Source organism: Drosophila miranda (genome assembly GCF_003369915.1).
Source record: "Drosophila miranda strain MSH22 chromosome Y unlocalized genomic scaffold, D.miranda_PacBio2.1 Contig_Y2_pilon, whole genome shotgun sequence".
NCBI classification, from domain to species: domain Eukaryota; kingdom Metazoa; phylum Arthropoda; class Insecta; order Diptera; family Drosophilidae; genus Drosophila; species Drosophila miranda.
In genome coordinates this window covers 14477194-14494568 of record NW_022881614.1, presented here as the reverse complement: position 1 = coordinate 14494568, position 17375 = coordinate 14477194, and the positions used below count along the sequence as shown (strand labels likewise).

The 17375-nt window shown below is 49.1% G+C and overlaps 2 protein-coding genes across 5 annotated transcripts in view; both read left to right on the top strand.

Annotated features, from left to right (window-relative positions):
* LOC117185931 (mitogen-activated protein kinase kinase kinase kinase 5-like) overlaps positions 1-15330 on the top strand; it is a 120833-nt gene extending 105503 nt beyond the window's left edge. For 2 of the 4 annotated variants that reach the window (XM_033398474.1, XM_033398475.1), the window contains 7 exons: positions 11733-13005; positions 13080-13206; positions 13268-13621; positions 13694-14137; positions 14207-14428; positions 14504-14630; positions 14692-15330. In XM_033398474.1, coding sequence (XP_033254365.1) covers positions 11733-13005; positions 13080-13206; positions 13268-13621; positions 13694-14137; positions 14207-14428; positions 14504-14630; positions 14692-14791 — 2647 coding nt within the window. In that variant the 3' untranslated portion in view covers positions 14792-15330. The remainder of the gene's footprint in view (positions 1-11732; positions 13006-13079; positions 13207-13267; positions 13622-13693; positions 14138-14206; positions 14429-14503; positions 14631-14691) is intronic. The other 2 variants (XM_033398477.1, XM_033398476.1) reach the window with 1 other exon arrangement.
* Positions 15331-16046: 716 nt separating this feature from the next.
* Positions 16047-17238, top strand: LOC117193748 (ribosomal RNA-processing protein 8-like). Its single transcript, XM_033398478.1, has one exon. It carries the CDS (start codon positions 16104-16106, stop codon positions 17154-17156), a length of 1053 nt encoding a protein of 350 aa, XP_033254369.1. The 5' UTR covers positions 16047-16103; the 3' UTR covers positions 17157-17238.
* The last annotated feature ends 137 nt before the right edge of the window (positions 17239-17375 follow it).

Genomic DNA, 17375 nt, shown 5'->3' with positions numbered 1-17375 from the left:
CCAAATTTCGCCACACCCCCTTTCGCCCCCGCAAAGGACGAAAATCTGGGGCATCCACAAATATCAGGGATTATTAAGGCTAGAGTAACCAAATTTGGTATCCGCACTTCTGTTAGATCTCACTATAAAACGTATATCTCAGAATTTCGCCCCACCCCCTTCCGCCCCCACAAAGGACGAAAATCTGTTGCATCCACAATATTGCACATTCGAGAAAACTAAAAACGCAGAATCATAGATAACGACCATATCTATCAGATTTCTGAATCTGGACCAGATCAGATAATTTGTATAGCCAAAAGGAACAAATCAATTTGCACTGGCTACGTAGCGCCCGACGTCACGCTCAGACTGATTTTCTGTCTCTCTCGCACGCACTCTTTGTCGTGTCGTTTAATATTTTTTTTTTTTTTTTTTTTTTGTCATGTGGAAAATTTGTATTTTATTGTAAACAAGTTTACTGCTACCTTTCGTGGCAACTTAATCTAGTTTTACATTTAAGGGGAAAAACAATTGATCACAGGAGATACATACTTAAACTTAATGTTACATATATGTAGAGTAGGTACATACATTATTTACAATATTTACAAAAAGTTAATGAGATGTTATAGGATGGATCTAGTAGGGAGATCCAGTGGATGACTCCTTTTGAGTCTTCTTTTCCTTGGCGGGTTAATTAGACGTCTGGCTAGCGCATTAGGGTGACCACCAAGTCGTTGAAGGTACCTTGCTGCATGTAATTGTATAACATCGCCAACTTTGGGAACCTTTAGGTCCCTCTCGATGTCGCTGTTTCGTATGTACCATGGAGCGTTGCATATTCGTCGTAGAATTTTTGACTGAGCAACTCTAATTTTATTTAAGTTGGTTTTTGACGCCGTAAACTTGAAGTGCGTATTTCCATATGGGGCTGAGGATGGACTTGTGTATCGTGACTTTGCTGTACAGCGATAGCTTATTTCTTGGTGCAAGTAGCCACGCCATCTTTCCCGCTTTCGCCATCACAGACTGTCGAACCATGGTAGTATGGGTTTTGAAATTTAGTGACCTGTCGAGTACAACACCCAGGTATTTGTACGAGCTCTTGTGCGTAAGTGTGGAGCCCAGCATATTAATGCCTCCGCAAGAAAGTGTTCTCGTAGCAAAAGTAACATTAGCACATTTGCTACTGTTGATGCCTATGTTCCATTTCTGAGCCCAGACCTCAAAGCTGCTCACATATTGTTGCAGAGCTTCCGTAGCTAGATTTATGCTTGGACTTCTGGTCAGCACTGCAGTGTCATCCGCGTAGGTTTCTATCAACACATCGTCCTCGTCCAACCCAGTTATTACCCTTGAGGAAGGCATATCGGCTGTATATAGGGTATATAACGTTGGTCCAAGAACGCTGCCTTGTGGGACGCCTGCACAGATTGGGCGCTTCGATGATTTTGCTCCATTTACAACAACTCTAAAACTTCTGTCCATTAGAAAGCTACTCACCAGCTGGAATAGCTGCGGCGGCAATATGTTTCTCAGCTTAAAGAGGAGGCCATCATGCCACACCCTGTCAAACGCTTGTTGAATGTCCATAAACACAGCTACCGAATACATTTTTTGCTCCATTGCATCAAGCGCGAAGTTGACTACTCGATGAAGTTGTTCTGGCGTGCCGTGACCTTGTCTAAATCCAAACTGCCACTTTGGAATTCTTTGCTTTACAGGTTCAAGCTGCATGATGCGGTTCAGTATCATTCTTTCCGCCATCTTCCCTAGCGCTGAGAGTAGGCTAATTGGTCTGTAGCCATCGACTTCTGTGTGTTGTTTTTCTGGCTTAGGTTCCATGGAGATTAGCGCCATCTTCCAGCAGGTAGGAAAGTGTCCTATCCTAAGAATGCTGTTGAGGAGCAGCACTAAAAATAGCAGGGCTTTTTTAGGCAGTAGTTTTAAAGTCCTGTTGTCCAGCAGGTCCTCACCAGGGGATTTTTTGGCCTTCAGCTTCTTAATTTGCTGCACCACCTCTTGAAATGTGACTGGGCTTGCTGTTACGTTTCTCATAAATATCGAGATTGCATCTTCTATATCATCGGGACTTTTTATTTCCGTGTTGAGGTTGATTCTACTATCTAGTTCGGCTTGAAATACTTCAACGCAAGAGCCTCGAGGGAGAATTTGTTGCTTCATAGTTTTGATTTGAGGAGAATGATGCACTGATGCTACAATTGGCAGGTGATCCGAGGAGAGTTCATATTTAGTTTCGACTGACAGCTTGTTTTGCGCAATCCCGTTGACAATGAAAAAGTCGAGAGCAGAAGGTGTAAGGCGAGTGTTGTATGAGAAGAAAGTTGCCTCGCCAGTGGCAAGGATTTCGCATGTGCTACTGACGATGGCCTCTTACAATCGCTTCCCTCGACAGCATGATCTGACGTTACCCCACCATGGGTGCTTTGCGTTAAAGTCACCGCCTGCGATGAATCTGTTCCCCAGGCTAAGAAAAAGTTGCTCAAAATCAGTTGTACTCCAAGGTTGGTTGGGTGGCAGGTATATTGAGGAGATCTTGATGCATCCAACATTAGTCGGCACACTCACGCTGGCAACTTGTATGTTTATCCTGGACGTAGGTTCGTTCTGAGTATGGGCAATGGACGATCGTATGAACAGAGCAGAGCCACTTTTCGATGTTCCACTGGGATGATCAGCGTAATATTGATCGTATCCTGGTACGAATGCTCTCCGACCAGGGCGCATATGTGTCTCTGTTATCAACATTACATCGATTTTATTAGCATTAAGGAAAAGTCTAAGTTCTTCAATGTTCTTGACTAGCCCTCGTGCATTCCATAATCCGATTTTTAATTGAAGCTTGTTCATTTTGAAATAAGCTTCTGTACCAGGTCGCGGAAGGCTTTGTTTGCCTCCATCGTATCCTGTATTAGTTTGAACATTTGATCCATTCTACTATTAAGGTCGTTTATAGCTTTTTCTAATATTTTGAATTTGCTACTAAAATGTTGATCTTCAGCACCATTAAACAACCGGGAGCTGTCATGTAATGTGTTCACGTTAATATTTTTCTCTGCACGCGGTCTTGTTATGTCTGCATAGGAGAACCCACTCCTCACATTGGCATTTGAGATGACTTGCGATCCGACTGGGTGATTTTTATTTTTGCTACTGGCAGGCATTCCATCTTCTGGTAGTCTGGCTGTCGGCTTAAGCTTCTTGCTGAGTTCAATTCGGACTGAACAACTTTTATAGCTAGATAGGTGATCTTCGCCGCAGTTTGCACAAATGGATTTGTTACTAAGACTTAGTTCGCACGATTTTGATCCAGTATAGTGGTCGCCAGAGCATTTTCCACAGACTGGCTTTTTAAGGCAGTAGTTTCGCGTATGTCCAAAATCTTGGCATCTAAAGCACTGCACCAATTCTTTACTGTGCTTTGCCTTAATTACTGTTACTCTGTGCCTTCCAATTTGAGTAATCTTAAGTGCCTCTGCAATATTTGGTGTTTTCTTTAGGTTCACGTAGAACATACTCTGTCTTGTTTTTAAGTTATTTATTTCATGATCATCCTCTTCATTTATTTCAATATTACGCCAGTTTGGCTTCCTGGGGCAGTAGATGTTCATGACTGTGAAACCCTTGTCGGTGAACGTGTGCTCAATTAAGTGTTTTGGTACATTTGGATGGATATCTCGAATAATCAATCTGTACGGCGTATCCTCTCTCAACTGATGGTGCCAGAATTCACAGTTTTGCTTCGTCAGCATATCAATAACTGTTCGAAAAGCTTGGGAATTTTTTGCATATATACGCGAAACTCCAAATCTGGATGTGCGAATGTCATACTCATCAGCTGGAATTACAGAATTGAGGGCGTCTTCGAGTTTGTCCATTTTATTCACTTGCGGCACGCAAATAGCTGGAGGCTTAGGCACTATGCTTGGCTGCTGCTCATTGCTAGCTTCGTTTGCTACTAGCCCATGTTGCTCTTCTTCGTCCAGTTCCATGACAGATTCAGCTTCTTCAGATAGCGCTGCATAGCGATTATTTAGAAGTGCTACTGAAGGGGTAGTAACAGGTGTAAAATTTTGGCGGCCCTTGAATGAGTGATTTTTTGGAATAGCTGGGTGTGTATTTTTTTGAATTGTTTTTGAGACTTTATCAGCACTTTTTTGCTTTTTACTAATAGAGACCATCGGCATCTGAAAGGTACAATCTTTTCCTTGGGATACTTTTTTGGCTAAGCTTGAAGTAGACGCCTCAGCTCTCGAGGTGCTCGGTACTGAACATATGCTGCCAGTTACGGTATTTGCCATTGAGTAATTCGCTGGACATTTCCCTGTTGAAAAAGATAGTGTGCTCGTGGTAATAGTGCTTGTAGTCGTTGCGATCAAGCTACTATTGTAGTTAGGCGTTCCAATTGCCTTATATAGGTCTTTAGCCAAGCTGGCACGCAATTCTGCAGGTGCACCAGCTATTTTCCTCATCTTATCAGTCGCTGAAAGCTTATCACTAAGCTGGGAATGATCAGGTGAGTCTACGTGCATTTTTTGGCACTTCACGAAATTTGCTTGTTACAAATTTGTGATTGCCTAGCATCAAGAATTCTTGCTGCTAAGAAAAGTTGAGCTTTTGTTGCCTTTCGTTTGCGGCTGCGCGCAGGGCGAGGGCAAAAGCTTGCCCGCTGTACGACAGCTTACTTCGCTTACTGTTCTTTGTTGTTCTCGTGTTACCGACACCGCTACGCAGTGTCTAAAAATAGATTCTCGTGCGAGATAAGCACACAGAATGCACTTTGCGATTATTTAGAAACTTCAATTCGCGACACGTCCGTCTTCGACGAATGTATGGAAAGAACTGTCGTTTAATATTAGCAGCGTCTGCCGGAGGAGAGCCATACTGACTTAGTGTCGGGTATAGCTGTAGAGTTGCGGTGTCCGCAGCAACTCACAACGTTCCCCCTCGTTTTTTTTTTTATTCATAGTAAAATAGGATATATATATATAAAATATAAGAATATAAAAGTTAAAAATAAAAATATATAGCATATACATATATATGACCAGACTTGCGGGACTGCCGTGAAGCATTGCTTCGCAAGGCTGGCTAGCTTATTACGGCCGCTCGTTTCGTGTGCGTTCAAGCCGCCTCAATTCCGAAGCGATTTCTGATGCAAGACAGCATATCGCCGTCCAATTTGCTTGGTTTTCCAGCATCCTAGGTACCAAACTTTCCACTGTAATGGGCACCCCTAGGGTGCCTTCTGCTCGCCTGCGGGCCTCTGAGAATCTGGCGCATGCGGTCAGGACATGCTCAGCGTTTTCTATTTTTCCGCAGCAGCTGCACAGCCCATCTTCCTCGTGGCCAAAGCGGTGGAGGTACTCTTTAAAGCACCCGTGGCCGCTGAGAACTTTTGTCAGCGAGAACGTAAGTTCTCCATGCCGCCGATTCATCCATGCTGCAATGTTGGGGATTAGTCGGTGGGTCCAACGGCCGGTTTCAGCATAATCCCATCTGAGTTGCCAGCTCTCAAGACATTCAGCCCTCGCCCTGGTCTTAACCGTTCTAGCGTCTGCCTGTGTGTTGGCGGCCTTTCTTCCCTTGTGGATTTCGCTGGCTTCCCCCGCTGCGAGCTCTACTGGTGGTATGCCGCTTATTACCATTATTGCCTCTGTGGAGACAGTACGGAACGCCGAGCTCACCCGCAGGGCTCCGAGTCTGAAGTCCGACTCAATGCCCTTAGTGTAGCTCCTGGTCCTCGTGGCCTGGGCCCATATTGGCGCTGCGTATAGTATGGATGACTTGGCCACGTTAAATAACAGTCTCCTAATCGTTGACTTTGGGCCTCTGTGGTTCAGCATCATGCGTGAAACCGCCATGACTACGCCGCGTGCCTTCTGGTGTGTCTGCTGCAAGTGCTCTCTAAACGACAGCCTGGTGTCCAGCATAACTCCCAGGTATCTAATCGCTCGTTTTGAGGTAATTGAGGCTCCTCCTACGGTTATCCTCGCCGTCTCCACCTGTTTCCTGCTGCTGATGAGAACCGCTTCCGTCTTGTGCTCGGCTAGCTTGAGCCCTGCCAGGTCTAGCCAGTCGCTTATGGTTCCGATTGCCTCGTTCATACAGCTCTCGGTCTCCGCCAGGGTTTTCTTCGTGACCGTCACCGCGACATCGTCAGCGAATCCCACGATTTCGACTCCTTGTTGGAAGTTGAGGCGAAGAATTCCATCATACATTGTATTCCACAGTAGAGGTCCCAGTACAGATCCTTGTGGGACCCCTCCCGTGATGAAGTATGACCGAGGGCCATCTTCCATGTCGTAAATCAGCCATCTGTTCTCCAGTTAGTCACTGACCATCGCCTGTAGATATCCGGGGATTTCGAGTGTGCGCAGGGAGGACATCCTGCTCCAGGATGCCGAGTTAAATGCGTTTTTCACGTCCAGTGTTGCCACCAGACAGTATTTTTTGGCCCCGCCGAGCCATCGTGTGCCTTCCAAGGCCTTTCTGGCAGTGCCGCACACCTTGTCTAGCGCATCCAAGGTAGAGCGAGCCTTCCTAAAGCCGTACTGGCTGTCGGAGAGTCCACCAGCGGCCTCGATTGCCTCCGTTAACCTTGCGCTGATTACGCTTTCCAGCATCTTACCTGCGCCGTCCAGGAGGCAGATAGGCCTGTATGCCGATGGGTCCTCCGTGTCTTTCCCAGGTTTTGGTATCAGCACCAGCTTTTGCTTCTTCCATCTTCCAGGAAAGCACCCATCGGTGAGGCATTTGGTATAGGTCTGCGCAAACATCGTCGGGTGCAGGCTAATAGCCAGCTTGAGGGCCCGATTTGGGATGCCGTCTGGTCCTGGTGCCTTGCAGTTTGGCACTCTCTTTACTAGTTCTGCCAACTCATGCGGGGTCACTGGGGGTACTTGGTGTCCCGTACTCGTGATCCTGTCTACCTGCGTGTCCTGCGCTGGGAATAGGTGCTTGACGATTGCCTCCATTTTTTCCGCTCCCGTTGGTGCCACGTGCTTGAATGCGCCGGTCTTCTTCATGACCACCTTGTAGGCCTTACCCCAGATATCGTTTTCGGCTTCGTCACAGAGATCTAGGAAACTTCGTTTTTTACTATTTTTGATTTCCTTCTTCAGTGCCTTCTTTCTTCGGGTGTAGATTTCCTTGAGAGCCTGAAAGTCTGCTGTTCCGCGGGATCAGTGGTATGCTCTTCGGGCGCCTATGCTTGCGTGGCGGGCCTCCTCAATCGCCTGGTTCCACCAAAATACCGGCCTATGGCCTTTAAATGGTTTGCTGCGCTCCATGCTAGCTTTGCACGCCCTTTCGAGTTGTCCCATGACTTGTCTCATGACGGCTAGTCCTGCTAGGGCTGCCCTGAAGGCTGGTGTGTTCAGCGTGTTTTCTTTGTAGTGCCCCCTCGTAGCGATATCTGGGTGGCTCTTCTGGTCTGGATACTGCAGAAGATAGCGTTGTGGTCGCTCGCGGTGTACTGTTCGCTGATCTGCCATAACGTGCTCGCTGCAAGTCGAGTACTTATGTAGGTGAGGTCTATGATGGATGTGGTACCTGCTCTGCTGAATGTTGGGTTGGAACCAGCGTTTTTTAGGACTATGTCCAGGGAGGCAAAAGCCTCCTGGCATTCGTTGTTGCTGACTCCCATTCCGTTGCCCAGGCGTTGAAGTCCCCAGCTACTAGCGACGGCGAGTGTGCTCTGATGTCATCTGCCAAGTTGTCGATTGTGTCGCTGAACTCTTCGAGTGACCAGCTGGGTGGTAGGTAACAGCTGTATACCCATAGGTCTTTCAGCCTCCCTCGTACGTATCCTTTGGATCTTTTAACTTCGTCTAGGTGCTGTGCCGGTTTGCCGCACATCCAGATTGCCGCTTTCCCCGATTGATCCATGACCCACGTGTTGGATCTCACGGTCTTGTAGGGCTCGCTCAGCAGTGCCAGGTCCGTGTTGAGCTCTGTAACGGATTGGGTGAGAAGGTCTTGGGCCACCCTGCAATGGTTAAGGTTCAGTTGGATGATCCTTAACATTTGAGTTTTCTAACTGCCTCGCGGTACGCTGGACACTTAAAACTTCCTGAGGCATGGTCCGTGGGGCTACCCGTTTGAGCGCAGAGTATGCAGTGTGGGTCCTTGCTGCAATCTTGGCCTCATGGTCTCTGCCTCCACATCTAAAGCACGCTCCTCTGTGGTCCTTTTCTCCGGTGCAGTTTACCGAGATGTGCCCGAACTCCAAACACTTGTAGCATCGTTTTGGCGCCACCATTTGCTTGATACGGCAGTTTACCCAGCCGACCCTTATCTTCCCCATTGCAGCGAGTTTGTTGGCGGCGACTGCATGGAGGGATAGGGTGGCTATCTGCATCCCGCTTCTGGTGGCTCTTAAGGACCTTACCGCGTCCTCGGGGATTTCGGTTACCCCTGTGGCACGCTTCAATGCTTCCAATATCTCTGCCTTCGTTGTTATCTCGTCTAGATCCATTAACTCGAGCCTTGTTTGTTCGGTCAGGGCCCGTACCACTGCCTGGGCCCCCAGTGCATTTCCGACCGCCGATTTGGCCTCCTCCGCGCTGTGACTCGGGGCTTTTTTGAGGCGCAGCAGCAGATCTCCCTTAGCTGTCTTCCTGATGCTTTCCACATCACCGCTCACATGGCTCAGCGTTGCATCTCCTTTCACCGATTTGAATAATTCCGCGTAAGTGATGTTTCCTACGCTCGCTATCACTACAGCGTCTGGTCGCGTTTTTTTTCGTGGTCTGTTTTTTTCTGGTTCCTACCGAACTGCTGCCAATTGGGGACCGTTGGGTTTCAAGTTCGCGGTCCGCTCGCTCCCGTGGCCTGAACTTCTTAGGCGGTGTCTGCCTCTGTACTGCTGTTGGTTCCCTTGCACGTTTTGGTGTCGCTTGACTCCTCTCCAGGGTGCCGAGCCCTCTGCCGTTCCTACTTGCCGCTATTGGCGACGTCTGCGTGTCTGCCTCTTTGCGCTCGGGGACCTTACCATTATCTTGGCTGGTGAGGTCGGCTGCCATCTCCTGCAGGTGTACCAGCTGTGTTAGGCTGTCTCTCATCCGCTGGTTGATGTGCCTCTGGCCGGTGAACAGGGTCGAGAGGTCCTTCAAGATCAGCCCTATTTGGCGTACCGCGTCCGCCAGGGACTTTGGTGCCGTGGTAGGCTGCTAAGCGATTCGGCCATCTGCTGTGCCAATGGCGTGGCTTTTGGCTGAGGGGGCGATCTTGCCATCGCTGCGCTTTTTCCAAGGGGTTTCCTACCTCCATGCCGCTTGATTTAACAGGTCAGGCGATAGGGGATCCCGCGCTGGCCACAGGTTTCCCTTGGCTTCTGGTCGATGGGGATATACCGCCCCTTTTTCGGTCCCCAGAGCCCCTTTTTTCCGGGGCGCCGCCTAGGCGGGGGAGTTGGAAAATAGTCGGATCCGCGACCTTCAGCCTTTTCCCCTACCTAGACTTGTGCTAGCTAATTTTGGCCTAGATGTAGGCAGGTATCGCTTACTCCTTACCAGAACAAATAATTTCCGCCTGGAAGTATGCACCTTTCTGTCTTTTTTGTTTGTTTTGTTTTTTCCCTCTTCTTCTTTGTTTTTGGTTTTATGCTTGTCGGCGGCTGGTTGCTACAAGATTTGTGTAGCCGATAGTACAGCTGATAGTTTGCGCACTATCTAACATCATGTGGGCCGCTTTGGTTTATTACGAACTACCGTACCGTATCGTCCCGTCCTGTCAGGCTGTCCTGTCCTGTCCCAGAAATAGCAACATTTTCATTACGCTTTTTGTTCGGCCTTCATCCATTTAAACCATATTAAGTTACGGCTGCTGTTCGGCTGGGCTCTGTTCTGTTCTGTTCTGTTCTGTTTTGCCTCCTCCATGAGTGAGTTCTTGTGGTTCTCGTGGCATTCCTTCTCTTTGTTTACTACACTTCTTTTGGGGAGGGCCTTTGTTTCGTCGGGGCTTTGTTCGTGCCTCTTATTCCGCCTAAACTTTTGCCTTTGTCTAGCGATAGAGAACGAGGCAGATGCACAATCCGGAGAGGGAGAACGAAATGTTGAGCATACGCACCGTGGGCCGGACTCATCGATGGCTCAATTATATTCCGGGCCACCAGAAGGCAATTCTCAACTAATTTATACAGAAATTGGTTTATATTTTGGGCGAAATTTATGCCCCGATCCGGTCCTCCATTAAATGCGCTCGATTTGTCCTTTGTCCCGAGTCCCGAGTCACGAGTCTGTGCGCACACCCTTTTCCCGTGCTTATTGTTTATTTTTTTGATGTGTGTGCAAATGGGCGTCGCATTGGTTTTATTGTTATTATTATTGCGAGTATTTCTGGACATCCCAGTGGCCGTCAGGCCTAGTTCGAACGAGTGTTCCCAGGGACTTGTCGAGAGCGTAACTTTGCTGCTGACATCCGTCCCAGGACTTGCTCCTGGGGCTCTGCACTAAAATATGCCACATGCCACAAGTAGAGGCACATCCATACTGCGATTGAAGATGGAGCCTGGCGGATGGGCAAAAACAAATTGCAATTATGTTACTAATTCGGAAAATGGGATTCCTCCGGTCATTTCCTGACGATTCCCCAATCTCCAAGCCCCCCCCCCCCCCCCCCCCCCCCCCCCCCCCCTGGCGCCTGCAAGCAGCTGCTGAGATTTTCCAGTAAATTGAGGCCCTGCCTCCTGTTTGTTTTTTGGGGCGTGTTTGTTCTCGTCTCGTTCTCGTTTTGGGGCAAAATTGTTCGCATTTTGTTTTTTATACCCGATACTCAAAATGAGAATTGGGGTATATTAGATTTGTGGTAAAAGTGGATGTGTGTAACGTCCAAAAGGAATCGTTTCCGACCCCATAAAGTATATATATTCTTGATCAGCATCAATAGCCGAGTCGATTGAGCCATGTCTGTCTGTCCGTCTGTCCGTCCCCTTCAGCGCCTAGTGCTCAAAGACTATAAGAGCGAGAGCAACGATGTTTTGGATCCAGACTTCTGTGATATGTCACTGCTACAAGAATATTTCAAAACTTTGCCCCGACCACTTCCGCCCCCACAAAGGGCGAAAATCTGTGGCATCCACAATTTCGACGATACGAGAAAACTAAAAACGCAGAATCGTAGAAGATGACTATATCTTCTAGCCAGAACCAAGAAAACAATTTCATTTTTTCTCGCCCTGTCTCTCTCTAACACACACGTAGCATAGCCGGCTTTGCTTAGAGTAAAACATTATCGCCTAGATCTCAGAGACTATAAAAGCTAGAGCAACCAAATTTGGTATCCACACTCCTAATATATCGGACCGAGACGAGTTTGTTTCAAAATTTCGCCACACCCCCTTCCGCCCCCGCAAAGGATGAAAATCTGGGGATATTCACAAATCTCAGAGACTATTAAGGCTAGAGTAACCAAATTTGGTATCCGCACTCCTGTTAGATCTCACTATAAAACGTATATCTCAAAATTTCGCCCCACTCCCTTCCGCCCCCACAAAGGACGAAAATCTGTTGCATCCACAATATTGAGGATACGAGAAAACTAAAAACGCAGAATCATAGATAATGATCATATATATCAGATTGCTGATTGCTGAAACACTGGCATTCTTTTCTCTCTCTCTCTCTCTCTCTCGCCCATGCTCTCTCTATCCCGCATTCTCTCTCTCTCTCTCTTGACGTCTCTCCGCGTGTCTGCTGTGTCTGCCGTGTCGCGATCCTGCTCTGCAGAGCCACTCTGCCATTGCACGACACGGGATTGAAAGATTCCATCGGCCCCGAGTGCAGCTGCTCCTCCCACAACGGGATAGTTGGCGTAGGAAGATGTGGAGGAGGAGTAGCAGGAGGAGGCGGAGGTGGAAGCGAGGCAAACGGTAGCAGCAGCGGAGGCGGTGGCAGTGCCCAATATGGAGGCGGAGTCGCAGTCGGAGTCGGAGGAGGCAATCATCACCAGCAGCCCCACACCCACCATCATCATTACCATCAACTGCAGCAGCAGCAACAGCAGCAGCATTCACAGCCACAGCCACAGCCACAGCTACAACCACAGCAAGCACATCAGCATCCACAGCATCAGCATCTCCATCAGCTGCAATCGACCACCGCTTTGACATCGTCCAGCACCAGCAGCGCCTTGGCCACCTCGGCGGCCCACAATCCCAATTGCAACTCGACCCCCATCAGCTCCTCCGCCTCGCTGACCTCGATGCCGGATCTGAGCTCCTATCTGGGCCTGGGCCTGGGCATGGGCGTGGGAATGGGCATGGGCCTGGGCCTGGGATTCTCCAATCTCCGCACCACGAGCATTGGCGATGGGGACGACGACGGCCTGGTGGATGTTGACATTGCCATGAATAACGCTGCTCCAACGACCTCGGCTGCTGCCGCCGTCGTCCCAGGTTCAGGTTCGGGAGCGGGCACGGGCCCGGGCACGGTTACTGGGTCCGGCTCTGGGTGCTCCGCCTCTGCCGCGCATTACCTGAGGCACAGCAGCAATTATCGCTCCGCTGCGGCTGCGCAGGCGTCTCAGACCGCCCATTCTGCCCCCTCGCCGGCGTCTGCGAATCCGAACGTGAACGCGAACGGGCATGGGCACGGTCAGGGCCAGGGCCATGGCCACGGGTTGATCTCATCCAGCATATCGTCCTCCGAGTCATCAGCTTCGTTTTATAACCGCCTACTACTCCTCGATAATTCCAGCGGCGATGCAGTTGGCGGCAGCGGCGGAGGTGGAGGCGGCGGCGTCGCCGGCGGCAGCTGCGGTGTTGGTGCCACCAACGGCGTCGAGGCCGATGCCACACCCTCGCCTGTGACACAATCGATCGGCGACGGCTTCATGCATTCCAGCTGCCCCACGGCCAGCCTCGGAGCAGCGGCGGCGGCCAGCAGCTCCTCGCATCTCTACCAGAATCTGCTAAGGAGCAGCTCTGGAGAGACACCCGGCTGTGGAGCGGCGGGCTCCTCAGCGGGCACCAACTGTGATTACCGGCACGAGAGCAACCAGGTAAGAGAGAGAGAACCAGGCGACGTAAAACCCCAATGGGAACTCCCATTAACCACCCCCAAACTCTCCTCTAGAACGGGCTGGAAGACTCGCCGCGGCGGCATAGCTCCATAGATCAGTTGATCGGTCTGCTCAATGACATGGGAAAGTCTTCGCGGACACGCAGCCTCAGCGATGGTGGCACCCAGGACGACGAAGAAGGTGAGTAGACAAGGTAATCTCCAGAGGAGTCCAGCACTAATTCCAAACCATCCCATTGCAGTGGAGAAGGAGGCGCAACCAGATCTGCTGAACAATACACCTCCTGTGCCGCCAAAGCGTTCGCACAAGCGTCGCCACACGCCGCCCAGGCCCATCTCCAACGGACTGCCGCCCACACCCAAGGTGCATATGGGCGCCTGCTTCTCGAAAATATTCAATGGCTGCCCCCTGCGAGTGCACTGTACCGCCTCGTGGATCCATCCAGAGACGCGGGATCAGCACCTGCTGATCGGCGCCGAGGAGGGCATCTACAACCTGAATATGAACGAGCTCCACGACGCGGCCATCGACCAGCTGTTCCCGCGCCGCACCACCTGGCTATATGTGATCAAGGACGTCCTAATGAGTCTGTCTGGTAGGTGTCCGCTTGGCTTGGCTTGGCACATATTTCGTCGGCTATCGCTAACGATTCCATCGCTATTTGCAGGCAAGTCCTGCCAGCTGTACAGGCACGATCTGGTGGCTCTGCATTCCAAGCAGACGGTTCGATTCTCGCTGCACATGAACAAGATCCCCGAGCGGCTGGTGCCCAGGAAGTTCGCCCTCACCACCAAGGTGCCAGACACAAAGGGCTGCACCCAGTGCTGCGTAACAAGGAACCCCTACAACGGATACAAGTATCTGTGCGGGGCGACGCCCAGCGGCATCTTCCTGATGCAGTGGTACGATCCGCTGAACAAGTTCATGCTGTTGAAGCAGTGCGAGTGGCCGGCCATCAGCATCCTGGGCGGAGGTCACGGCTGCGTTCAGAACGGACACACGCCCGTCTTCGAGATGATCATCACGCCGGAGCTGGAGTACCCCATTGTGTGCACGGGAGTGCGCAAGGCGATGAACGGCTGCCTCAAGCTGGAGCTGATCAACATGAACAGTTGCGTTGTGGAAGCTGCTTCGGCAGAGGGCATGGGCAAAGGAGGTCTAAACGGGATTTGTCTTGCAGGTGCCAGCTGGTTCCACTCGGAGGACCTGGAGTATGACGCCATGGCCACGATGGTGCCGCGACGCGACCTCCTGAAGGTGGTGCGTGTGCACCAGGTGGAGAAGGACGCCATTCTCGTCTGCTATGGCAATGTGATGCAGGTGGTCACGCTCCAAGGCAACCCCAAGCAGCACAAGAAGATGGTATCGCAGCTTAACTTTGACTTTAACGTTGACAGTATTGGTAAGAGATGGCACACCCACCGCTGCGCCTCCACCTTCCATCAGTTACCGCCACACTCGACCATTCTCATTCCAGTTTGCTTACCAGACAGCGTTTTGGCATTCCACAAGCACGGCATGCAGGGGAAGTCGCTGCGCAATGGTGAGGTGACGCAGGAGATCAAGGACATGAGTCGCACCTACCGGCTGCTGGGCAGCGACAAGTAAGCACGGTCCATGATCCATTCAGTTGGTATCACATTTGATATTCTCTTTTTTTTGCAGGGTTGTTGCCTTGGAGAGTCAGCTGCTTAGAACTGGCTCCCTGGGCAGTGAGGAGGGACACGATCTGTACATTTTGGCCGGCCACGAGGCCAGTTACTAGGCGCCCGCGTAATCCACTTGTTATATTTTTAATATAATACGCTACACAATACGTTTTAATGGCAAGCAGGTGCCGTTGTCGTCGTCGTCAACTAATAACTGTAATTTAATTACTCGTAGAACTAAGAATTGGATTACTGATAATAGATGGATGGTATATGATAGACGATAGATGATAGATGATAGAGCCACTTACATACACTTACATGTCGAGAGTTCGATAGCTACTTAGCGCAATTTTATCGCACGTAGAGGCAGAATCCATACGCAAGAGATCCCACACAACCAATACACAAAAGAGTCTTAATCCCAATTCATTGCGCTATACTTTGCCGATACACTCGTTATATATACATACAATACATACAATAGATACTCGTAAGTCTCACAGTCTGCGTCTGTAGTTCTATTTTTGTATTACAAAGAAATGCTTTAATTTATACAACTAACTTTAATGACCTACCCTACGGTAATCAATAGTTATGTTAGAGATTTGTGTACACGCTTCACAAAGCCAATAAATACGTTTATAAATAGTCAGCTGCGGGCGAAAGCAACAGAATCCAATTATACATATTTATACACACACAATTATATATACATACATACATACATTACGAGATCCACTAAGGCAATTAGAAACTAAATATTACATAGTCTTTAGCAATTGTAAACCGCAATGTTTTTAGGTGGTTAAATCTGCTTTTGAATTGGCTCAATAACGAAATTGGTAGGATTCGATGCGATCTGTTGCACATCGTGAGAAGGGTATGAATGAATGACGAGTATTTAGGAATGCAAAGCAGATACGGTTTGTTGGGAAACAAAAATAGAAAGTAAGACTTTTCTAAACTAATAACACACAGAAATTACATGCAAATTGAACACATAAACTAAATGGCTGAAACGGCCCCTATCTGTATTGTGTGTTAAACTGATTGTCGTAGTCACGGTTTTAGGCTATACGAAATCAAAAAAGAAATCTTTCCGAACAGCACATTAAGTCTTCAGTTGTAAAAATATTCTCTAGATCTTAAGTTATTTAGTTCTTATGACAAAGCGTAAAACCGAAAATTATAAACTAATACAAAAAAAGAAAACAGAAACACAAAATTGTTGAACTCTAGCTTAGTGCAAAAATAAAAAGTATTTGAAAAAACACTGTACTGCTCAGTTTTGAATTTGGCGCCCGCTAAAACGCGCTATGGTATTTCTCACCAATGCGTTTGGTCTCACTCACTTGCCAAACGCACTAGCCCATTTAGTTTCGGTCTCGCGTGTTCCACACATTTGTTTACAAAATTCTGTTCAAGATGCCGTTTGAAGTTCCTCCCTGGGAAGATGGAGCCGAAATAATTGACTTTATGCCGATGACCTCGGCAGGAAACGGAATTGGTGCTACAAAGAAGTCGAAGAAAAAAAAACCCAAGAAGAAGAAGTCAAAGGCGGCAGCTGAGGCGGAGACTGCCACGGCTACTGGCGGATTTCGCTACAGACCTGGTGGAGGACCCTTGGCTCCGCCAGCAGACACCTCGTCCGACGATGAGGCTGATGACGAAATGCGGGCCATGCACAAAGTGCGATCTGGTCGTGTGGAAAAGCAGCGTCCTCCAGTTCAAACAATGAAAGGTGGCAAGAAACAACTGGGACTGAAGCCGGAGCTGGCGCAGGCTGCACTGGAGGCAATGGAAGTGACGCCGGCAACCGCTGAGGCGGCACCTTCGCTGGCCAACAAGCTCCTGGGCGGACGCTTCCGATACATCAACGAACAACTCTACACAATGAACAGCCACAAGGCGGAGGCCATGTTTCGCTCAAATGCCTCCGCATTCGATGCCTACCATGCCGGCTACCGACAACAAATGGAAAAGTGGCCAGCGAATCCGCTAAATCGCATCATCAAGACTGTTAAACGACTGCCCAAGACGACAATCATTGGCGACTTTGGCTGTGGAGATGGCAAGCTGGCCCAGTCCTTGCCCAACAAGGTGTTCTCTATGGACTTGGTGGCATCTCGAGGCGACATCATAGCGTGCAACATTGCGAACACACCGCTGGAACCACAATGCCTGGACGTGGCTGTCTATTGCCTCTCGCTCATGGGTACCAACTTGAACGACTTTTTCTTGGAGGCAAACCGTGTGCTCAAGCTCCATGGAAGCCTCTACATTGCGGAGATTCAGTCGCGCTTTGAGGATGCCCGAGACTTTGTTCCTAGCGTCGGCGCTTGCGGTTTCGATCTCGTCAAGAAAGATGTGGCCGTCAACTACTTCTACTTCTTCCACTTCAAGAAGATGCGGCATGTGGACAAGGCGGTCAAGCTAAAGCCATTCTCTCTAAAGCCTTGCCTCTACCGCAAGCGATGAGGATAAAGGTTAAAAGTGCATACATTAATTAAATGTAGAAAATAGAAAGGCGTAATAAAATTCAAACTTGTAAATCCAATCAGCTAAATCGTACAATTGTTTTAAAGCGAAAAAAAAACGCACTGGAATTAATATAATTGACCGCCTAATTTAGTTATACCATTTACCATGCGTTCGAATGCACCTAACACCGTACCTTCTGAAAGAATTTACCATGGG